This window comes from Orcinus orca, chromosome 3, assembly GCF_937001465.1.
Source record: "Orcinus orca chromosome 3, mOrcOrc1.1, whole genome shotgun sequence".
Lineage (NCBI taxonomy): Eukaryota > Metazoa > Chordata > Mammalia > Artiodactyla > Delphinidae > Orcinus > Orcinus orca.
The window spans coordinates 19,776,666-19,801,213 of record NC_064561.1 but is presented as its reverse complement, the minus strand read 5'-3'; the positions used below and the strand labels follow the sequence as shown (position 1 = coordinate 19,801,213).

Here is a 24,548-nt window from a genome sequence, read left to right as displayed (position 1 = left end):
CTAGGAGGTGGATCAAAAAAGATCTTGCTGTGATTTCCGTCAAAGAGAGTTTTTCTATGTTTTCCTCTAACAGTTTTATAGTGTCTGGTCTTACATTTAGGTCTCTAATCCATTTTGAGTTTATTTTTGTGTATGGTGTTAGGGAGTGTTCTAATTACATTCTTTTACATGTAGCTAGCTGTCCAGTTTTCCCAGCACCACTTATTGAAGAGACTGTCATTTCTCCATTGTATATCCTTGCCTCCTTTGTCATAGATTAGTTGACCATAGGTGCATGGGTTTATCTCTAGGCTTTCTATCCTGTTCCATTGATTTATATTTCTGTTTTTTTGCCAGTACCATATTGTTTTGACTACTGTAGCTTTGTAGTTATACTCTGAAGTCAGGGAGTCTGATTGCTCCAGCTCTGTTTTTTTTCCCTCAAGACTGCTTTGGCTATTCGGGGTCTTTTGTGTCTCCTACAAATTTTAAGCTTTTTTGTTCTAGTTGTGTATAAAATGCCATTGGTAATTTGATAGGAATTGCATTGAATCTGTAGATTGCTTTGGGTAGTACAGTCATTTTCACAATATTGATTCTTCCAATCCAAGAACATGGTATATCTCTCCATCTGTTGGTATCATCTTTCATTTCTTTCATCAGTTTTTTTTTTTTTTTAATTTTATTTATTTATTTATTTTTATTTTTGGCTGACTTGGGTCTTTTGTTGCTGCACGCGGGCTTTCTCTAGTTGTGGTGAGCAGGGGCCACTCTTCGTTGCAGTGCGCGGGCTTCTCATTGCGGTGGCTTTCTTGTTGTGGAGCATGGGCTCTAGGCGCGTGGGCTTCAGTAGTTGAGGTGTGTGGGCTTCAGTAGTTGTGGCACTTGGGCTCAGTAGTTGTGGCTCGCAGGCTCAGTAGTTGTGGCGCATGGGCTTAGTTGCTCCACGGCATGTGGGATCTTCCCAGAGCAGGGCTCGAACCCATGTCCCCTGCATTGGCAAGCGGATTCTTAACCACCGCGCCACCAGGGAAGCCCTCATCAGTGACTTATAGTTTTCTGCATACAGGTCTTTTGTCTCTCTAGGTAGGTTTATTCCTAGGTATTTTATTCTTTTTGTTGCAGTGGTAAATGGGAGTGTTTCCTTAATTTCTCTTTCAGATTTTTCATCATTAGTGTATAGGAATGCAAGAGATTTCTGAGCATTAATTTTGTATCCTGCAACTTTACCAAATTCATAGATTAGCTCTAGAAGTTTTCTGGTGGCATCTTCAGGATTCTCTATGTATGGTATCATGTCATCTGGAAACAGTGACAGTTTTACTTCTTCTTTTCCAATTTGTATTCCTTTTATTTCCTTTTCTTCTCTGAGTGCCGTGGCTAGGACTTCCAAAACTATGTTGAATAATAGTGACGAGAGTGGACATCCTTGTCTTGTTCCTGATCTTACAGGAAATGCTTTCAGTTTTTCACCATTGAGAATCATGTTTGCCGTGGGTTTGTCGTATATGGCCTTTATTATGTTGAGGTAGGTTCCCTCTTTGCTCAGTTTCTGGAGAGTTTTTATCATAAATGGGTGTTGAATTCTGTCAAAAGCTTTTGCTGCATCTATTTAGATGATCATACGGGTTTTATCCTTCAATTTGTTAATATGGTGTATCACATTGATTTATTTGCATATATTGAAGAATCCTTGCATCCCTGGGATAAATCCCACTTTATCATGGTGTTATGATCCTTTTAATGTGCTGTTGGATTCTGTTTGCTAGTATTTTGTTGAGGATTTTTGCATCTATATTCATCAGTGATATTGGTCTGTAATTTTCTTTTTTTGTAGTATCTTTGGTTTTGGTATCAAGGTGATGGTGGTCTCATAGAATGAGTTTGGGAGTGTTCCTTCCTCTGCAGTTGTTTGGAAGAGTTTGAGAAGGATGGGTGTTAGCTCTTCTCTAAATGTTTGATAGAATTCACCTGTGAAGCCATCTGGTCCTGGACTTTTGTTTGTTGGAAGATCTTTAATCACAGTTCCAATTTCAGTACTTGTGATTGGTCTGTTCATATTTTCTATTTCTTCGTGGTTCAGTCTGGAAAGTTATACCTTTCTAAGAACTTGTCCATTTCTTCCAGGTTGTCCATTTTATTGGCATAGAGTTGCTTGTAGTAGTCTCTTAGGATGCTTCGTATTTCTGCAGTTTCTGTTGTAACTTCTTTTTTTTAAAATTTATTTATTTTATTAATTTATTAATTTATTAATTTATTGTTTCTGACTGCATCGGGTCTTCATTGCCGTGTGCAGGCTTTTCTCTGGTTGTGGCGAGTGGGGGCTTCTCGTTGTGGTAGCTTCTCTTGTTGTGGAGCATGGGCTCTAAGTGCGTGGGCTTCAGTAGTTGTGGCTCGCGGGTTCTAGAGCACAGGCTCAGTAGTTGTGGCGCACAGGCTTAGTTGCTCCATGGCATGTGGGATCTTCCCGGACCAGAGCTTGAACCCGTGTCCCTTTCATTGGCAGGCAGATTCTTAACCACTGTGCCACCAGGGAATCCTGTAACTTCTCCTTTTTCATTTCTAATTTTACTGATTTGAGTCCTCTCCCTCTTTTTCTTGATGATTCTGGCTAATGGTTTATCGATTTTGTTTATCTTCTCAAAGAGCCAGCATTTCTTTTTATTGATTTTTGCTCTTGTTTTCTTTGTTTCTATTTCATTTATTTCTGCTCTGATCTTTATGATTTCTTTCCTTCTGCTAACTTTGGGTTTTGTTTGTTCTTCTTCCTCTAGTTCCTTTAGGTGTAATGTTAGATTGTTTATTTCAGATTTTTCTTGTTTCTTGAGGTAAGCTTGTATTGCTATAAACTTCTTCCCTCTTAGAACTGCTTTTGCTGCATCCCATAGGTTTTGGATCATCGTGTCTTCGTTGTCATTTGTCTGTAGGTATTTTTTGATTTCCTCTTTGATTTCTTCAGTGATCTCTTGGTTATTTAGTAACGTATTGTTTAGTCTCCATGTGTTTGTGTTTTTTTTTCCTTTTAATTGACATCTAATCTCATAGTGTTGTGGTCTGAAAATATGCTTGATATGATTTCAATTTTCTTAAATTTACTGAGGCTTGATTTGTGACCCAAGATATGATGTATCCTGGAAAATGTTCCATGTGCACTTGAGAAGAAAGTGTAGTCTGCTGTTTTTGGGTGGAATGTCCTATAAATATCAATTAAATCTATCTGGTCTATTGTGTCATTTAAAGCTTGTGTTTCCTTATTAATTTTCTGTTTGGGTGATCTGTCCATTGGTGTAAGTGAGGAGTTAAAGTCCCCCACTATTATTATGTTACTGTCGATTTCCTGTTTTATAGCTGTTAGCCTTATGTATTGTGGTGCTTCTATGTTGGGTGCATGTATATTTGTAATTGTTATATCTTCTTCTTGGATTGATCCCTTGATCATTACGTAGTGTCCTTCCTTGTCTCTTGTAGCATTCTTTATTTTAAACTCTATTTTATCTGATATGAATATTGCTACTCAAGCTTTCTTTTGATTTCCATTTGCATGGAATATCTTTTTCCATCCTCTCACTTTCAGTCTGTGTGTCCCTACATCTGAAGTGGGTCTCTTGTAGACAGCATATATATGGGTCTTGTTTTTGTATCCATTATAGCAAGCCTGTGTCTTTTTTTTTTAAGCCTGTGTATTTTGGTTGGAGCATTTAATCCTTTCACATTTAAGATAATTATCAATGGGCTTCCCTGGTGGCGCAGTGGTTGAGAGTCCGCCTGCCGATGCAGGGGACGCGGGTTCGTGCCCCAGTCCAGGAAGATCCCACATGCCGCGGAGCGGCTGGGCCCGTGAGCCATGGCTGCTGAGCCTGCGCGTCCGGAGCCTGTGCTCCGCAACGGGAGAGGCCACAACAGTGAGAGGCCCACATACCGCAAAAAAAAAAAAAAAAAAAAGATAATTATCAATATGTATGTTCCTATTACCATTTTCTTTATTGTTATGGGTTTGTTTTTTGTAGGTCCTTTTCTTCTCTTGTGTTTCCCACTTAGAGAAGTTCCTTTAGCATTTGTTGTAGAGCTGGTTCGGTGGTGCTGAATTCTCTTAGCTTTTGCTTGTCTGTAAAGCTTTTGATTTCTCCGTCAAATCTGAATGAGATCCTTGCTGGGTAGAGTAATCTTGGTTGTAGGTTGTTCCCTTTCATCACTTTAAATAAATCATGCCACTACCTTCTGGCTTGTAGAGTTTCTGCTGAGAAATCAGGTGTTAACCTTATGGGAGTTTCCTTGTATGTTATTTGTCGTTTTTCCGTTGTTTCTTTCAATAATTTTTCTTTGTCTTTGATTTTTGTCAATTTGATTGCTATGTGTCTTGGCGTGTTTCTCCTTGTATTTATCCTGCCTCGGACTCTCTGTGCTTTCCTTTCCCATGTTAGGGAAGTTTTCGACTATAATCTGTTCAAATATTTTCTCTGGTCCTTTCTCTCTCTCTTCTCCTTCTGGGACCCCTATAATGTGAATGTTGTTGCGTTTAGGCTGTCTTCATTTCTTTTCATTCTTTTTTCTTTATTCTGTTCCATGGCAGAGAATTCCACCATTATGTCTTCCAGGTCACTTATCCTTTCTTCTGCCTCAGATATTCTGCTATTGATTCCTTCTAGTGTATTTTTCATTTCAGTTATTGTATTGTTCATCTGTTTGTTTGTTCTTTAATTCTTCTAGGTCTTTGTTAAACATTTCTTGCATCTTCTTGGTCTTTGCCTCCATTCTTTTTCCCAGGTCCTGGATCATCTTCACTATCATTATTCTGAATTCTTTTAGTGAAAGGTTTCCTATCTCCCCTTCATCTAGTTGTTTTCTGGGGTTTTATCTTGTTCCTTCATCTGGTACATAGCCCTCTGCCTTTTCATCTTGTCTGTCTTTCTGTGAATGTGGTTTTTGTTCCACAGGCTGCAGGACTGTAGTTCTTCTTTCTTCTGCTGTTTGCCCTCTGGTGGATGAGGCTATCTTAAGAGGCTTGTCCCCCTGCTGTTTTTTAATATAAAAAGATTTTAATAACTGGATTTAAAAAATTTTTATTTTATATTGGAGTGGAGTTGATAAACGATGTTGTGAGTCAGTTATACATATACATGTATCTATTCTTTTTCAAATTCTTTTCCCATTTAGGTTATTACAGAGCACTGAGCAGAGTTCCCTGTGCTATATAGTAGGTCCTTGTTGGTAATCTATTTCTTTTTTTTTCTTCTTTCTTTTTTTTTTTTTTTTTTGCTGCACTGCATGGCTTAGGGTATCTTAGATCCCAGACCAGGGATTGAACCTGGACCCTCAGCAGTGAGATCAGAGTTCTAACCACTGGACTGCCAGGGAATTCCCTATCTATTTTATTTTATTTTTTAAAAAATATTTATTTGGTTGCACCGGGTCTTAGTTGCGGCATGCGGGCTCTCTCGTTGAGCTCAGTAGTTGGGCTCAGTAGTTGCAGCACTCAGGCTTAGTTGCCCCGTGGCATGTGGGATCTTAGTTCCCTGACCAGGGCTCGAACCCACGTCCCCTGCATTGGAAGGCAGATTCTTTTTTTTTTTTCTTTTTGTGGTACGCGGGCCTCTCACTGTTGTGGCCTCTCCCGTTGCAGAGCGCAGGGTCAGCGGCCATGGCTCACAGGCCCAGCCGCTCCGCGGCATGTGGGATCTTCCCGGACTGGGGCACGAACCCGTGTCCCCTGCATCGGCAGGCGGACTTGCAACCACTGCACCACCAGGGAAGCCCGGAAGGCAGATTCTTTACCACTGGACCACCAAGGAAGTCCCTTGGACTTGGTTTTTTACTTTTAAGCTTCAAATGGAATCTCATACAGAACACCAGTATAGAACAGAAAAAAGATGGAGCTGCTTTAATTTGGGATAGAGAGCAGGCAGGTTTTCTTCTCACTCTCTTGGGCAGCACCTGAGGGGACTCTCCAGGACACTCTTTCTGAGGAACACAATGGAAACTACCTTTGGCATGGAGTTTCTTTCTTCTTCTTTTTAAAATATTTATTTATTTATTTATTTGGCGGTGTCCAGACTTAGTTGCAGCACATGGGGTCTTCGTTGCAGCGTGCAGGCTTCTCTCTAGTTGTGGCAGAGTGCATGGGCTCAGTAGTTGTGGCACGAGGGCTCTCTAGATATGATGTAAGGGCTTAGTTGCCCCCACGGCATGTGCGATCTTAGTTCCCATACCATGGATCGAACCTGCGTCCCCTGCATTGGAAGGCAGATTCTTAACCCCTCGACCACCAGGGAAGTCCCTGGGATGGAGTTTGAAGAGAAGGATTTTCAGAAGTCCGGAGGGAGAGATCACCTAAACCAATAAATGTAAAATACATTGTTAGAGGGGGAGAAAAGTTGGTGTCACATGTGGAGGAGGCAAGGGGGAAGGAAGGCACTTACCTGTGTTTGGGCTGTCATGAAATTATTTCTGTTCTTTAGAATAGTCTAGTAGTAGATAATGTTAATTAAAAGTTTCTTTGGAGATACATACTGAAATATTATGAATGGTATCTGGGGATTTGCTTCAAAATAATCCAGGTGTGAAGTCTGTAGGTCACCACAGCCTGTACCAAAATTCTTGCATCCTGGGCCTCTCCATTGTATGAGGGATGGGGTTGTATGATACTAAGACTGGAAAGACAGCATGGCTTTAGGGAAAAGACACTAGAATAGAAGGCCAGATGTTCTAGTCTTTTTGTTCTCTTGAGAAAATCACTTAGGTGTGGCAAAGAGCTGTTGTTTTTTTTTTTTTGTAAGGTACATGTAAAGTTTAGAGTAAAAATTGTTCTTTTTTTAATTGCAAAAGACTATATACAAATTGTTCTACTGTGTTTTCTGAAAGTATCTGTGTTTTCCACATGAGCTAACTCTAGACTTAAGTTTAATATTATCCGTTGGTGACTTGCCTTTTAACAGCATTGATTAGTTTTGACCCAGGTAAAGAAGTACAGTAAGGAGCATAGATGTATGTGATGTGTCGGTTTTTTTTGAAGAGACAGGCATCTTCTGTTAATTGAATTATGCGGTAAAGGTGTTGTGAGGAACATTTGCCTCATGAGAGTTTATGAGCAGAATTCCCTTATTGAATGAAGAGAGTAAGGTCACTAATTGTGTTGAGGTTAAGTACAGTTACCAATACTAAAGGCTGATGTTTTTATTTATTTTTCTGTGTTGTGACCTAGTGTAAAGAGCACAGGCGATCGAACAGAACACAGACATGGCTCTGTTTGGCATTTGGCCAGCTCACTTCCCATTTCTGAGCCTCAGATTCTACAGCTATAACAAGGAGATAGTAATTAATACCTGCCTCATTGTCAATATGAGGTTTAAAAGAAAAACAAAATATATAAATATTCTTAGCAGTTTCTGGTACTTGGGGTATCAGATAAATGCTTCCTTTTTCCTGTGTGACTGTTGAAATTAGTCAGTTACCTCTTGCTTGTGTCAGGATACCTCTTTTTTTGTTATCCTGTCTTACCTCTTCTCCCCCCAAAAACAAACTCACTCAGGCCTGTAATTACAATAAAATACTAACTAGCTATATGATGCATTTGTTTTCAACCCTGGCTGTTCATCAGAATCACCTGTGGAGCTTTTTAAAAAAATTGGATGCCAAGAGCCTCCCCCCATACATACTGAATCAGAATCTCCAGGCCTGTGGGTGGGTAGGAGGTTCTGTATTTTATAACTCCTCAGGTGATTCTGATGTACAGCCGGGGTTGAGAACCATTGATCTGCTTCCTCTAGCACTCAGAAACAAATCCCTGAAAGGCTCAGACTAAAGCAGAAGTCAGAGGAAAAATAAGCCCCAGGTCATACCCAACAGTGATATGATGTAATGATAAATGAGAATTGCTGGGTGCATAGTAGATTCTCAAACATTGAAAGAAAAATTTATGGCCAGAAAGACTATGCAGAGTAAAATTGATTTTTGTTGGAGTGATTTGGCACTAGATTTTCTATTGTAGGGAAAATGCCTATGGTCATTGTTTTGAAATTCTCCAGATTAAGAGCCCAAGGATAGCCCCAAACTAATGTTTAAATCATTCAGTTCCAGTATAACATACAGGCATAGCTGCATACAACAGTTTCTTTTGTTGTGTCAGGCTGGAGAGTATAGCTCTCCTCCCTGCTTTAATTTAAGCCTTCTAGGGTTGTAGAGGGCTGCACCCTTTCAGGCCTGTGTTCTGCACTGTCACCAACTCTGTTTTATTGTGGGTCTGAAAATTCTTATGGCATAAAGCCAAAGGCCTGGGCTAGCAGGAAAGCCTTGGCCTGCATGTTTCTGTTCTACCTCTTGAGCAGGCTGCCCTCTGTGAGCAGCTTCATGCTACATACAGGCTGGGCTTTCACTAATAGTCTCCTTAGCCTCAACCTTACCGTGTGGTCCTCAGTACACCAGTTTCCATGACTAACCTAGCAGCTGCTCTGCTTTCCAGCTTTCATTGGACCAGTTCCCTGCTTTTACGCTGTCCTTTTCCAAGACTTCAGTGATTCCCTTTGATCTATTGTCCATGCTTTCTCTTTGATATATTGTTCCTGGATCTAGCCAATAAGCAAGGGTCATTTCTTACTCAGTAACAATTAAGTTTTACACAATAGTCTTTAGTCTTTTGCCTTAGCCTGCTGCAGGCTAAAATTGTAATGCTGCCAGAAACCATTTATCTAACTACTTGTTGCTAGATTTTCTTACATCAGTCTCAGATCCCCCTTTCTTCTCAGTGCAAGTTAATAGACCTAGCTCTGACTCCCATCTACCAGGTAGAGAGGATTGGTGGGAGGAGACTTCAAGTACTCTAGTTCACTCTTTTGTTCTGTGGTTGGTGTGGTGGAGTAGGGATCAGAAGATGCTGGCCTCTAATCCCTGCCTTTTCTTGAAGGCTTCTAGACTTCTGACAGGGTCACTCTGAGCCTCTGTTTCCTTGTCTGCCATAAATATGGGATAATAAAATCTGTGCTGCCTACCTTACTTGGTTGTTTTTGAGATTCATATGATATAATGGATGTTAAAAGATCTTTGACAACTAGAATACACACATGTATTTATTAGGCTATGTGGCTGTGAGTGAGGTGGGAGTAATGCAAATGCTTAACATAGTATTTTACTTTTTATACTATTCTGGAGTTGAATATTTCCTTTGCAGTTTTGGTTTGAGACTGGGAAAGGAAATCACAATTCTTGTAAGGTAGAAGAACTGTAATCACTGACTAAAAATAGCTATCATTTATTTACTTAAAATATTTATTTATTTATTTATGGCTGTGTCAGGTCTTAGTTGCGGCACTCGGGATCTTTTGTTGTGGCACGCAGGCTTCTCTCTAGTTGAGGTACACGGGCTATGTAGCTGTGGCATGTGAGCTTGGTTGCCCTGTGGCATGTGGGGTCTTAGTTCCCCAACCAGGGGTTGAACCCGTGTCCCCTGCATTGGAAGGCAGATTCTTAGGCACTGGACCACCATAGCTATCATTTATTTTTGGTAACTTGTACTCAATTAAAAATAGAGTTGTTCAGTTGAAACAGCCTGCTAAAAAATTGGAGGCATTATTATACTACTTTCACAAGCAAAGAAACAAGCTCAGAGAGGTAAAGTAACTGTCCAGAGTCTCACAGGTGGTTTAAGAGCATAGCAGAAATTAAGCCCATGCATTTCTCTATTCTGGCAGTGTGTATAATTCCTCATTTAATTGTAAGCAAATGTAATGTATATAAGGGATTAAGACTTTAAAGACTTAGTGAATTACAAATGCACAGAATAGTATAGATATTTATCTTCTTTTTTTTTTGCGGTACACGGGCCTCTCACTGCTATGGCCTCTCCTGTTGCGGAGCACAGGCTCCGGACGCGCAGGCTCAGCAGCCATGGCTCACGGGCCCAGCCGCTCCGCGGCATGTGGGATCTTCCCGGACCGGGGCACAAACCCACGTCCCCTGCATCGGCAGGCAGACTCAACCACTGCGCCACCAGGGAAGCCCAGATATTTATCTTCTTACCCTGCTTTATCTCGTAGTCTTAGACAAGTCATTTGGTCCCTCTGTCTTTCATATTCTGTTTGGGAATAGTTTATCCGTCAGAGAGGACGTTCATTTTTAATGTTATAATACCATATAGATCATGTAACAGCATTGGAATTGTGTTACTACTTAAATATTTTTAGGTCAGTTATTTGGAAATTGAAATATTTTTGTAAACATAGTGTTAAATGGAGGTTAAGTGCCTATACTGCCATATTAATCCTTAAAGTAGTTTAAATGTACCTTTTCAAAGAAATACAGTGAATAATGTTACAGCAGCTGCTTTTTGAGTTGTAACTATGTGTTAGGCGCTTTATAACTTTAGGAAGTATGATTTCAGAGAGCCTAGGTTTTTAACCATTACACTGTGCTCTTAAAATGATACCTTTATACTAATTAACATAAAAAATAAATAGAGCCCTTAAATGTTGCAACTTAGGGTAGAATCAGGTTTGAATAGAGGAGGAAGAACAAGTTTCTGATATCAGGGTTTTGAAGTAATGTAAGTTAACACCTATAGTGCTAACACATTACCAGCTACTGGTACTTAACATATTAATAATGTTTACATAGGAGGCTTCCCTGGTGGCACAGCGGTTGAGAGTCTGCCTGCCAATGCAGGGGACATGGGTTCGAGCCCTGGTCGGGGAGGATCCCACATGCCGCGGAGCAACTAAGCCCGTGTGCAACAACTGCTGAAGCCCGTGCGCCTAGAGCCTGTGCTCTGCAGCAACAGAAGCCACTGCAATGAGAGGCTCTTGCGGCACAGTGAGGAATGGCCCCCGCTCGCCGCAACTAGAGAAAGCCCACGCGCAACAACGAAGACGCAACGCAGCCAAAAATAAATAAATAAAATAATGTTTACATATTAGCTTATTCAATACTTCCGGTAGCCCTGTGAAGTAGGCATTATTAATTGTCCCCATTTTACAGATGATACAAATGAGGCACAGAGACAAAAGCACTTTCAGATATTTATCAAGGCAGGCAGTTCAGAGGATTATAATGCTTATTTCTTGGGCTTCCCTGGTGGCGCAGTGGTTGAGAGTCCGCCTGCCGATGCAGGGGACACGGATTTGTGCCCCGGTCTGGGAAGATCCCACATGCCGCGGAGCAGCTGGACCTGTGAGCCATGGCCGCTGAGCCTGCGCGTCCAGAGCCTGTGCTCCGCAACGGGAGAGGCTACAACAGTAAGAGGCCCGTGTACCGCAAAAAAAAAAAAAAAAAGCTTATTTCTTTGGTGCACTTTTCTCACTGTGGTAGGAAATTCTGTCTTGCTGCATTTCTATACATTTTTATTTTTCCCTTCAAAGGAAATGTGTGTTAAAATTTACTTTAAAATAGTATGCAAGATATACTAAAAACCATGAAATTGGATACTTTAAAGTGGTTAAAAAGGTGGTTTTGTGATATGTGAGTTTTATCTCATTTTAAAAAAACTATGCACATAATACATGTTCAGTGTACAAAAATTAGAAAATGTAGATAAGCCAAAAATCACTTGACAGTATCCACAGATCCATTTATCATTCTGACCTCTATCCTTCCAGACATTTTTTGTGTATGTTTGTGTATGAAAATGTATCTCTGTAAGATTTGAGATCATTGTATTACATGCCTTTTCCCTTAGTATATATGTATAAAATTTCTGTATAGCATTCAAATGTATAGGTGTTCTGTAATTAGCCAAGTCTGTGTCCAACATCTAGATTATTTTCGTTTCTTCCATCATTTAAAAAGTGAAGAGATTAAGTTACATTTGAAGTACAGTTTTTCTAAAGTATGCCATGTTCTCTCAAATCATTTCTGAGGTATTTTTTCTTTTCTTTTTTTTAAATTCAAGTATAGTTGCTTGTTTCTGAGATTTTAGTCACTGCCCTCCGTGGCTGAAGAAAAGGCTCTTGGCAAACCAGAAAATGTGTTGACAGCTGCAGAACAGCTACAGTGACTTTGCTTGTGTGAATAGACTTTTTAAAGTTAGTTAATGTGTGTGTGTGTGTGTTTTTTTTCTTGGCCCCGCTGTGCAGCTTGTGGAATCTTACTAGTTCCCCGACTAGGGATTGAACCCGGGCCCTGGCAGTGACAGCCCCGAGTCCTAACCACTGGACCGCCGGGGAATTCTCTTAAGTTAGTTGTTCTTGATAGGGGAATATTGGATTTCCAAGATATTTGGGGGGATGTGAGTTATATTTAAATATTTTGGAAATTCATATGTAAAGTGTAGAATCCTGTGTAAAGAAAATTCTGGTTTATCTTCTGGGAATAGACTGGTGCAATGTTAAAAGCATTTTTTTTTTAATTTTAAGTTTTATTTATTTATTTTATTTTTGGCTGTGTTGGGTCTCCATTTCTGTGCGAGGGCTTTCTCTAGTTGCAGCAAGTGGGGTCCACTCTTCATCGCGGTGCGTGGGCCTCTCACTATCGCGGCCTCTCTTGTTGTGGAGCACAGGCTCCAGATGCGCAGGCTCAGTAGTTGTGGCTCACGGGCCTAGTTGCTCCGTGGCACGTGGGATCTTCCCAGACCAGGGCTTGAACCCGTGTCCCGTGCATTGGCAGGCAGATTCTCAACCACTGCGCCACCAGGGAAGCCCTAAAAGCATTTTTATTGGAGTCAGGTTTGAATCCCTGCATTGATATTTTAGTACTAGTTTTGTGAACCTGGGCAAATGACTTAATTTCTGCCTCAGTTTTTGCATGCATGATATGGAGAAAAACACACTCCTACTCTATTCTTAGAAGCTACTGTGACATCAGAGATAATTCAGTATTAAGTGTTCAGCAGAGTGCCTGAGTTTTATTGTAACCAAATGTAGCTGGCTAGATCACTATACTTAGTAATTTTACTTAGCAGTTACTCAGTGTGTGATGTGGTTGAGATGCACTTTTAACCCTCTTCAATTCTGACTTGAATGAAATACTGTTGTGAGACTGGGTTGGAGAGTTATTTTGTTTTGTTTTTTTTTAAAACTATCTTTGAAGAGGGCTGGGGACCCTAGAATGATTTTGAGCACTCACACATGACTATGAATGCTTCAATCGAAAATAATTGAAAATAGCTGGGGGGGCTTCCCTGGTGGTGCAGTGGTTAAGAATCTGCCTGCCAATGCAAGGGACACGGGTTCAAGCCCTGGCCCGGGAAGGTCCCACATGCCGCGGAGCAACTAAGCCTGTGTACCACAACTACTGAGCCTGTGTTCAAGAGCCTGCAAGTCACAACTACTGAGCCCACGTGCCACAACTACTGAAGCCTGTGTGCCTAGAGCCTGTGCTCCGCAACAGGAGAAGCCACAACAATGAGAAGCCCATGCACTGCAATGAAGAGTAGCCCGGGCTCACCACAACTAGAGAAAGCCCGCGCACAGCAACGAAGACCCAACACAGCCAAAAATAAAAACAAACAAACAAACAAAAATTAAAAAAAATAAAACGAAAATGGCTGGGGATGTTTCTAACACACAGTAATAAAACATTAAAAGTGGGTTCCATTTTCACTTGTGCTTAGAAAGGTTGAAGGCAGAGCCAAGGGAGGCAGAGAGGAAGGTTGGTCTGTGACCCTTCCCTAGAACCTAGGGTTAACTCCATAGCTTTCATGAAACCAAATTTGTTAGCGTACCCAGTTTCTGAATAGACTAACAGCAGTTCATGACACCATGACGGATAAATGTTGGAGAAAGAGACACTTCCATTGTACCAGAATATTTGTTTTGAATAGCCAAAGTGTGCCCCCTTTCCAAAATCTGGATATGTGGGAGATTAACTGGTAATCTGAAAGTTGCTTAGAGAACTATAGCTTTTTTTTTTTTTAAGAACTATAGCTTTGAAATATAATACTCTGTGACTAAATTCTGATATGCTGTCCTTGTCCCAAATTTAGTGCCCGTTCCCAAGCCAGGGAGTTTTGGGGAATATGTTGGCCAAGCAATTCTAGCAGAGCTTAAAAAGAATCCTTACCTGTTTCTACCCCTCAGGACTTAGTCCTCAGGCACCTTTCTCTACTATACTCACTTAAAAAAAAATTAATTAATTAATTTATATTTTTGGCTGCGTTAGGTCTTTATTGCTGTGCACAGGCTTTCTCTAGTTGTGGCGAGCCGGGGCTCCTCTTTGTTGCAGCGCACAGGCTTCTCGTTGCAGTGGCTTCCCTTGTTCTGGAGCACGGGCTCTAGGCACACAGGCTTCAGTAGTTGTGGAGCGCGGGCTGAGTAGTTGTGGTGCACGGGCTTAGTTGCTCCGCGGCATGTGGGATCTTCACAGACCAGGGATCGAACCTGTGTCCCCTGCACTGGCAGGTGGATTCTTAACCACTGCGCCACCAGGGAAGTCCCTGTACTCACTTTCTTGATGATCTTTTGTCATCAAGACTCCGCAAAGTTCTCTCTAGTCTGGATCTTCAGAACTCCAGAATCATATATACATTGGCTTTCTTGACTTTTTCATTAGGTTGTGAAATTGGAGTGTTATACTTGTTCAAAACCAGATTCCGGATGTACTTCCCCAAACCTGCTTTTCCTGTAGTCTTCTCTATTTTAATAAATGGGAACTCCATCATTGCAGTATTTAAGTTATAAAGGAATGATCCTTGATTTCTCTGTTTCTGTAGCATACACATCCAATCCATCAGCAAATTTCACTGGCTCTTCCTGCTTCGTGCCCCCCCTCCCCCAATCCCAGCTAGGTTCACATAACTATTACATCTCATCTGGAGTGGTCGCTCTGCTTTTCACCCTAGCACCCTAAGGCTGTTTTTACCATGACAGTCAGAGTGATCCTTTTAAAATATCAGCCCTTCAAAGACTTCTATCTCACTCACAGTAAAAGGGCATAATAGGATATGTCTTGGGCTTCCCTGGCGCAGTGGTTGAGAATCTGCCTGCTAATGCAGGGGACATGGGTTCGAGCCCTGGTCTGGGAAGATCCCACATGCCACGCAGCAACTAGGCCCGTGAGACACAACTACTGAGCCTGCGTGTCTGGAGCCTGTGCTCCACAACCAGAGAGGCTGCGATAGTGAAGAGGCCCACGCACCGCGATGAAGAGTGGCCCCCGCTTGCCGCAACTAGAGAAAGCCCTCGCACAGAAATGAAGACCCAACACAGCCAAAAATAAAAATATAAATAAATAAGTAAATAAAAGATTACTATTAAAAAAAAAAAGACATGTCTTCCTCTCCCTGAATCATTTTTTTGACTTTATTTCTTCCTATTTTGTAGGTCACATTGACTTTCTTTCTTTTTTTTATTAATTAATTAATTAATTATTGGCTGAGTTGGGTCTTTGTTGCTGGGTGTGGGCTTTCTCTTGTTGCGGCGAGTGGGGGCTACTCTTCGTTGCGGTGCACAGGCTTCTCATTGCAGTGGCTTCTCGTTGCAGAACACGGGCTCTAGGCGTGTGGGCTTCTGTAGTTGTGGCTCGCGGGCTCGAGAGTGCAGGCTCAGTTGTTGTGATGCACAGGCATAGTCGCTCTGCGGCATGTGGGGTCTTCTGGACCAGGGCTCAAACCCGTGTACCCTGCATTGACAGGTGGATTCTTAACCACTGCGCCGCCAGGGAAGCCCGAGTCTTCATTATTGATTTATAGAAATTCAACTGATTTTTGTGTGTTGACTTTGTATCTTCATACTTTGCTGAATTCATACATTAGTTCTATAAGGTTTTTTTGTGTGTGTGTGTGTGTGTAATTTTTAGGATTTTCTACATATAAGACCTGTGAATAGAGATATTTTTACTTTTTCCTTTCCAATTTTGTTGCCTCTTATTTCTTGTGTAGTTGCTCTGGCTAGAACATCCAGTATTATGTTGAATAGAAGTGGAGAAAGCTGGCGTCCTTGCTGTGTTCCTGATCTTAGAGGGAAAACTTTCAGTCTTTCACCATTCAGCAGTATGCTCTCTGGATTTTTCATATATGGCTTTTATTATGTTTAGGTTGTTTTCTTCTTCTTTTTTCCTTTTTTAAAATATTTATTTATTTATTTTTGGCTGCATTGGGTCTTCGTTGCTGTGCACGGGTTTTCTCTAGCTGCGGCGAGCGGCTGCTACTCTTTGTTGTGCTGCACAGGCTTCTCGTTGCGGAGCATGGGCTCCAGGCACGCAGGTATCAGTAGTTGGGGCAGGCGGGCTCAGTAGTTGCGGCTCACGGGCTCTAGAGCGCAGGCTCAGTAGTTGTGGCACACGGGCTTAATTGCTCCGAGGCACATGGGATCTTCCTGGACCGGGGCTCAAACCCGTGTCCCCTGCATTGGCAAGCAGATTCTTAACCACTGCGCCACCAGAGAAGTCCCAGGTAGTTTTCTTCTAATCCTAGTTTGTTGAGTATTTTTTTTATCATGAATGAGCATTGAATTTTATTAAATGCCTTTTCTGCATCAGTGGTGATGATCATGTGATTTTTATCCTTCATTCTGTGAATGTGGTGTATTAAATTTACCTATTTTCATATGTTGAACAGTCCTGTGTTACAGTAATAAATCCCACTTGGTCATGGTGTTTTGTTTTGTTTTGGTTGTTTTTTATTAATTGAGATATAATGACATAATAGCATTATATTAGTTTCAGCTGTTCAGAACAATGATTGATACTTATATTATGGTTTTTTAATATGATGTTCAACTTGTTTTGCTGAATTTTGTTGAGGATTTTTGCATCAGTCTTTATAAAGGATATTGGTCTAGGACTTCCTTGGTGGCTCAGTGGTTAAGAATCTGCCTGCCAGTGCAGGGGACATGGGCTCGAGCCCTGGTCTGGGAAGATCCCACATGCCGCGGAACAGCTAAGCCAGTGTGCCTCAACTACTGAGCCTGCACTCCGGAGCCCGCAAGCTGCAACTACTGAAGCCTGAATGCCTGGAGCCTGTGCTCTGCAGCAAAGGCCACCGCAATGAGAAGCCTGCGCACTGCAACGAGCAGTAGCCCCCACTCACTGCAACTAGAGAAAGCCTGCGCGCAGCAATGAAGACCCAGCATAGCCAAAAATAAATAAATAAATAAAAATAACTTATAAAAAAGGATATTGGTCTGTAGCTTTTTCTTTGTCTGACTTTGGTATCAGTAATGCTGTCCTCAAACAGTAAGTTAGAGATTATTCCTCTTTAGTTTTTTTCGAAAAGTTTGAGAAGGAGTGGTGTTAGTTCTTTAAATGTTTGGTACAATTTACCAGGGAAGCCACTGGGTCCAGGGCTTTTTTTTTTTTTTTGCCATGCCTCACGGCATGCGGGACCATAGTTTCCAGACCAGGGATTTAACCCGTGCCCCCTGCATTAGAAGTGCAGAACCTTAACCACTGGACCGCCAGGGAAGTCCCTACAGGGCTTTTCTTTGTGGGGAGATTTTTTGATTACTCACAACTGATTCAGTCTCCTTACTAGTTATAGGTCTATTCACATATTCTGTTTCTATGTCATTTAGTCTTGGTAGGTTTTGTGTTTTTAGGACTTCATCTGTTTCATCCGAGTTATCCTATTTGTTGGTGTACAACTGTTGCTACTGCTCTCATAATCCTTTTTATTTCTATAGGATCAGTACTTATGTCCCCACTTTTGTTACTTCCTTCCGTGTGTTACTGTTGGCATGTTATTTCTTTTTCATCCTCTTTCAGTCCCTTTTTTGAATTTGATCTGAAGTGTGTCTTCTAGACAGTGTAGTTGTATAATATTTTTTAATCTCTTCTGTCAATTTCTGCCTTTGAATTTTAAATCCATATACATTTTATGTAAATAGTGATAAGGTAGGATTGATATCTGTCATTTTCCTCTTTGTTTTTTATGTCTTGTATTTTTGTTCCTCTAATCCTTTGTTACTGCCTTCTTTGGTGTTAAACATTTTCTAGTGTAACATTTTTTTTTAAATTTTGTATTTTTTTAAAATTTGGTTTTTGGCTACGCCCCGCAGACATACGGGATCTTAGTTCCCTGACCAGGGAATTAGCACCAATATGTTTCATCCAACTGGACATACAGAGATATTAGGGAAAGCTGTTCTGAAATGCGCCTATCCGGCCAGTCTAAGCTCACATTGACATTTGTTCACTCTAGTCTTCCCTGATATTCTCCAAGTGCCTTAAAACAGGAATTCATCTTTGTGTTTCTTGTTGAGCTTTGTATGCAGGTGTTTAGTTGAATTATGGGCTTTACAAGGAGTTATTTTGGAGTCTTTCTTCCCCATGTGAGATTTTTAAGCTCTTCTGAAGAAAAGAGTCATATTCCTTTTTTTTCCACCTTTAATTTTCCCTTGTTATTTTCTCTGTTTTCATGTTTGGAAGCCTCACTTTGGTCTGGACTTCTTGCCTGTTTCTAATTTTTTATATACTAAAAAATTAGTATATAAATGGATGTTGCTGTTCATTAATAATATGTATTTGTATAGACATTTTTCCCCAATAAGTTTGTATATATTGTTTTATTTGGTCATCCTGGTAAATGAATTAAATAGTAAGGAGGAAATTAATGTCTCAGGTTTATGAAAATCTTTACCCATGATACCTTTAATTTAATGAAACTTTTATTTGTGTTTCTCAGTGACTTTTTTTAATCATAGTTTTGGCATAGTTTCTAAATAGTTGGTATATCATATGTGTGGCTGTGTATTACATTTTCAGTATTCCTTAACTTCATCTGCACTTTGCATATTTCATGGAGTTTTCAGCATAATTTGTTTAACAGGTCCCTTGTTGGATGTTAACTTTTTTTAAAAAATTGAAGTATTGGTGATTTACAACGTTGTGTTTCTGGTGTACAGCGAAGTGATACAATTATACACAAACACATTCTTTTCCTGATTCTTTTCTAATTTAGTTTATTACAAGGTATTGAATATAGTTCCCTGTGCTATACAGTATGACCTTGTTTATCTATGTTATATACAGTAGTTTGTATCTGCTAATCACAAACTCCTAATTTATCCACCCCCTCTTTCCCCTCTGGTAACTGTAAGTTTGTTTTCTATGTCTGTGAGTCTGTTTCTGTTTTGTAAATAAGTTCATTTGTATCATTTTTTAGATTCCACATATAAGTGATATCATATGATATTTGTCTTTCTCTAGGTCCATCCAGGTTGCTGCAAATGGCATTACTTCATTCTTTTTTATGGCTGCATGGAATTCCATTTTATATGTATACCGCATCTTTATCCATTCATCTGTCGACGGACATTTAGGTTGCTTCCGTGTCTTGGCTATTGTAAATAGTGCTGCAGTGAACACTGAGGTGCATATATCTTTTGAAATTGGAGTTTTTTCTGGATATTTGCCCAGGAGTGGGATTGCTGGATCATATGGCAACTTTATTTTTAGTTTTTTGAGAAACCTTCATTGTGTTTTCCATAGTGGCTGTACCAATTTACATTCCCACCAACAGTGTAGGAGGGTTGTTCCCTTTTCTCCACACCTCTCCAGCATTCATTATTTGTAGACTATTTATTTATTTATGGCTACATTGGGTCTTTGTTGCTGCGTGCAGGCTTTCTCTAGTTGCAATGAGTGGTGGCTACTCTTTGTTGCAGTGCATGGGCTTCTCATTGTGGTGGCTTCTCTTTGTTGTGGAGCACAGGCTCTAGGTGCGTGAGCTTTAGTAGTTGTGGCTCCCGGGCTCTATAGCGCAGGCTCAGTAGTTGTGGCACATGGGCTTAGTTGCTCCGCGGCATGTGGGATCTTCCCGGACCAGGGCTTGAACCTGTGTCCCCTGCATTGGCAGGCGGATTATTATTATTATTATTTTTTTTTATGTAGAATCTGATCCATTCTTTTTTTCTTCCAATTTTTATTTTTATTTATTTATTTTTGGTTGCATTGGGTCTTCATTGCTGTGTGTGGGCTTTCTCTACTTGTGGCAAGCGGGGGCTGCTCTTCCTTGTGGTACGCAGGCTTCTCGTTGCGGTGGCTATTCTTGTTGTGGAGGTGCAGAGCATGGGCCCTAGGCATGTGAGCTTCAGTAGTTGTGGCACGCGAGCTCAGTGGTTGTGGGTCGCGGGTTCTAGAGTGCAGGCTCAGTAGTTGTGGCACACGGGCTTAGTTGCTCTGCGGCATGTGGGATCTTCCCGGACCAGGGATCGAACCCTTGTCCCCTGCATTGGCAGGCGGATTGTTAACCATTGCGCCACCAGGGAAGTCCCTGTAGACTTTTTAATGATGGCCATTCTGACTGGTGTGAGATGGTACGTCATTATAGTTTTGATTTGCATTTCTCTAATAATTAGTGATGTTCAGCATTTTTTCATGTGCCTGTTGGCCATCTGTATGTCTTTGGAGAAATGTCTGTTTAGATCTTCTGCCCATTTTTTGATTGGGTTGTTTGTTTTTTGTCATTGAGTTGTAGGAGCTGTTTGTATATTTTGTAATATAGAGTCACATTGTTTGCAAATATTTTCTCTCATTCCATAGGTTGTCTAGGATGTTAACTTTTTGTTGTCATAAATAACTGCTTTAGATATCTTTTTACAGTTCTTTTACTTTTTTGGATTATTTCCTTTGGGTTAAAATATTGGGAGTAGAATTAATAGTTATTTTCATTTTCATGGTTCGTGGTAGAGCAAGTGTTTCTTTCCTGGTTTTATTATGTCTTAGGGTGCTGATGCTGAATTAACTGACTTGTTTAAGGTGACACAATTTGTGATAGAGTCAGAAGACAGCTCATTACTGCTTTGTGTGATTCTGGCTTCTGGCTTTAAGCAGTACCACTCATGGTCTTTCTTATCCATCTGTTATTGAAGCCTTGTGTTTTATGGCTTTACTTCCTGATCACTGATATATTCCTGATATTTTACTACTACAGTCACTTTGTAGTAGTAATATATGGCAAAGACAGAACCAGTATCATGTTATAGATTGATTATGGCTGAATTTGTCATAAAGCATGTAATAATCATGGGGTTTTATTGTTATTGGGATAGTAGTTGAGAGTTTGGGATCCTGAGTTGGACTGCCCAGGTTTGAATCCTGTCTCTGCTACCTACTACATAACTATATGACTATAGGCATATAGTAACATAGGAGTAATAATATAGTATCTACCTTAAGAGGATTAAAGGAGGAACAGTGCCTGGTATATAGCAGACATCAAGTAAATGGTAGTATATTTAAAGTCGTTTAGGACTCATATAAATAAGCAAGTCCATATTTATCAATGATTGCCAAATAAATGATTACAAATCAGATTATATCCGAAATTTATGGGAACCTACTTAAATTGTAGTTTTCAGTACAGGGGCATGTAAAAGAGTTTTCTATTCCATCTTGGTATCATGGTTTTAAAGTTTCAAAGCCAACTAGCTCTGAAGTAATTTTTTTTCTGACAACTTACAGAATGATAACAGGCAAAAATGGCCCTTGGGCCTTGCTTTTCAAAAAAAAAATGTTTTAAAAGTTGTAGTTTCTGTCTCATTTCCGAGTAACTCTATATACATGAAGAACTAATGACACTATTTTCAATAAGGGTATTCTGTGAGATTTACTTCTCTCTGAATGCACAGTCTTAAAGTTGAATGGTAACTTACAAATCATTGAATTGAGCCCAATACTTTGATATCCTTGAGCCCCAGGTATTACTCATCATTTTTATTTGAATGATTTCAGTCAATTCATGCAGCATATTCTTTATTGGACACTTAATATGTACTAGGTGGGTACTGTTTTAGGCATTAAGGAGGGACGACTGAGTCTGAGGGAGGAACTCACCAAGCCTTTTTTAGGACATAGCATTTATAGAAAATCATAATATTTGTATGCCCCCTTGGAGTAAATGGAGTAGGTTGTCCTTTGTCCAAGTACCTTAGGTGCTGCTTTTAGCTACCCAGAAACAGCTCAGCACATGTGAACTCCTTTGTGTGGTTTATGGCTGCGGGGGGAGCTCAGTCCTACTAAACACAAAGCCATCTTCCTCTCAGAGGGCAGGAGACCTCCGTACTGTTGATGCGGTGTTAAAGGCATGGGTATAGGTTTAGAGCTGAGATGGAAGCATTTGGATTGCAGATTAATTAGGTATTATTTTTGGAGAAAAGATGCAGCCAGGGTCTCTGCATTGGATATGTCCAGGGAGCTTGATTCATATTGTGTTGTGCTTCAATGGTATCCCTTGGAGTTGGGCAGTGTACTGTTCTGGATGCAGCCTCTCTTGCATGTCCTGGGAAAAATATGTCAGTTGTGCTGACATTGCCAGAATCTAGCCTGTAGCTTTCAGGATTATTTCAGTAGGCCATTATTGTAAATTAATTAATAAGAATGTCTGTGTTTGAGAAGGATGTAGAGTATCACCTGTAGAAGGGACCACAGTCTCCCCTTCCCCCAGTTTACTGAGATAAAGTTGGCATATGTAGTGGTATCAGAGTCTCTTGACATTGTTAAATTTCTTCCACCCCCCACCCCCCACCCCTGTTGTGTTGTGATCCAAGGACTTGGGCAAAGATATCTTTTCCTTGGGATGATTCTGTTTATCTATTATTTCAGTTTTTAGCTCTTTAAAAATTTGAAATAGCTTATTTATTTTCCTAGAATGTAGGTAGTTTACTTATGTAAAGCAAATGTAAATTGAGAGCTACTACTGACTTTATAAAGCGCTGTGTTATAAATAGTTAAGACGGTAATTTTTAATTGTACTTATTTTGTAATTGTGGTTAAGCTGGAGTGTTTTCATCTAGTATTCATTGGTAATGCTTTCTCAGAAGGCTAGTGGAAAGATGATATGTTGTTTCAAAAGGTTCTGATTTTTATTGATGCCCCATGTTTTGTCTGTTTCAAGTGTCAGCCCAAGAAAAAGGCTACGCCACTGAAGTATGAAGTTGGAGATCTCATCTGGGCAAAATTCAAGAGACGCCCTTGGTGGCCCTGCAGGATTTGTTCTGATCCGTTGATTAACACACACTCAAAAATGAAAGGTAATACTTGCAGTTGATTATACATGATAAAATACAGTATGGAATTGTCAACTTGCAGTTTCCGTTAGTAATAATTCATTCTTACCTTTGAGCATTTTGTTAATGAATTGTTATTATGTATTTTGTCTTTTCTGGATTTTTTTTTAAGGTTTGTTTTATTTTACTCTATGATTTAAAAATTCTCAATTATTCTATCTGTAGATGCCAGAAAATGTTAGGCTTATTAGCTAAAGTCTACATTGTCCAGAATCACTTTTCAGTATATTTATGTTTTTCTACTTCAGTCTTCAGGTTTGTATCATTTTTGTTAGTTTTAAAGCTGAAACAGTTATAAAGATTGCTTATAAGTCATTTTGAATTTTAAAGTCTTGATTTAGACTATTCTCTATAGTTACTAAAGTTTGTTACTTATTTGGTTGTTCTGTATGAATCTTACGTGTCTTAACTTTAAAATGGTATAAGGGGCTTCCCTGGTGGCGCGGTGGTTGAGAGTCCGCCTGCCGATGCAGGGGATGAGGGTTCGTACCCCGGTCCGGCAGGATCCCACACGCCGCGGAGCGGCTGGGCCCGTGAGCCATGGCCGCTGAGCCTGCGCGTCCGGAGCCTGTGCTCCACAACGGGAGAGGCCGCAGCAGTGAGAGGCCCGCGTACCGCCAAAAAAAAAAATGGTAGATAAGGGCTCAAACTTCATTTTGAGCTCCCTCTTTCCTGTTAAGATAGTTTGTGATTTTATTGTAGTTTTAATATATGTGTTTTAGGTTTTAAATTGGTTATATACACACAAGATTAAAAAAATCTCTGGTCTGCCCCACTCTTTACCTCTCCTTTCAAAAAGTAACCAGCTGTTATTAATGTTTCTTTCTAGACTTTCTTTATGTAAATCCAACTATATAGTTTCATCTCCCTACCCCCTTTGATTTAATTTAACGTAAACATAGCATATTGTATGTATGTTCTACAGGGTTTTTTTGGGGGGGGTTAAAAATTTTACTTATTTAATTAATTTTTATTTTTGGCTGTGTTGGCTCTGTTGCTGTGCACGGGCTTTCTCTAGTTGTGGTGGATGGGGGCTATTCTTTGTTGCGGTGTGCGGGCTTCTCATTGGGGTGGCTTCTATTGTTGCGGAGCACGGGCTCTAGGTGCGTGGGCTTAAGTAGTGGTGGCTGACGGGCTCTAGAGCACAGGCTCAGTAGTTGTGGCACGCGGGCTTAGTTGCTCCGCGGCATATAGGATCTTCCCGGACCAGGGCTCGAACCCGTGTCCCTTGCATTGGCAGGCGGATTCTTAACCACTGTGCCACCAGGGAAGCCCCTGTTCTACAGTTTTTTCACTTCTTGGAGATTTTTCCATTGAAAACTTTTTTTTTTTTAAACAGCTCTATAATTTTCCTCTTTTTGAATATGGTGTACTTTATATAACCATTCCCCTGTTGATGGATATTTAGGTTGTTTCTAATCTTGTGTTAGAAGGATTACACATAAAATACATACGTATACACATACACATGTGTGTTTGTGTGCATACAAAACAGTGCTATAAATAATAACTGTGTTTCATGTATTCATGTCTGTTTATCTGTAGGATAACTTGCCTAAAGTAGTATGTTGGATTTTATTTTATATTTTGAATATTAATAGTGAAGTTCCCAAAGACCTTTATAGCTCACTGTTTAAAGAAAATGAT

General features: G+C 40.3%; 1 protein-coding gene across 9 annotated transcripts in view; it reads left to right on the top strand.

Annotated features, from left to right (window-relative positions):
- The window catches only part of NSD1 (nuclear receptor binding SET domain protein 1), a 136,688-nt gene that overhangs the window by 26,793 nt on the left and 85,347 nt on the right, over positions 1-24,548 (top strand). For all 9 annotated transcript variants that reach the window (XM_004284817.3, XM_033414845.2, XM_004284816.4 and 6 more), the window contains one exon: positions 22,730-22,865. In XM_004284817.3, coding sequence (XP_004284865.2) covers positions 22,730-22,865 — 136 coding nt within the window. The remainder of the gene's footprint in view (positions 1-22,729; positions 22,866-24,548) is intronic.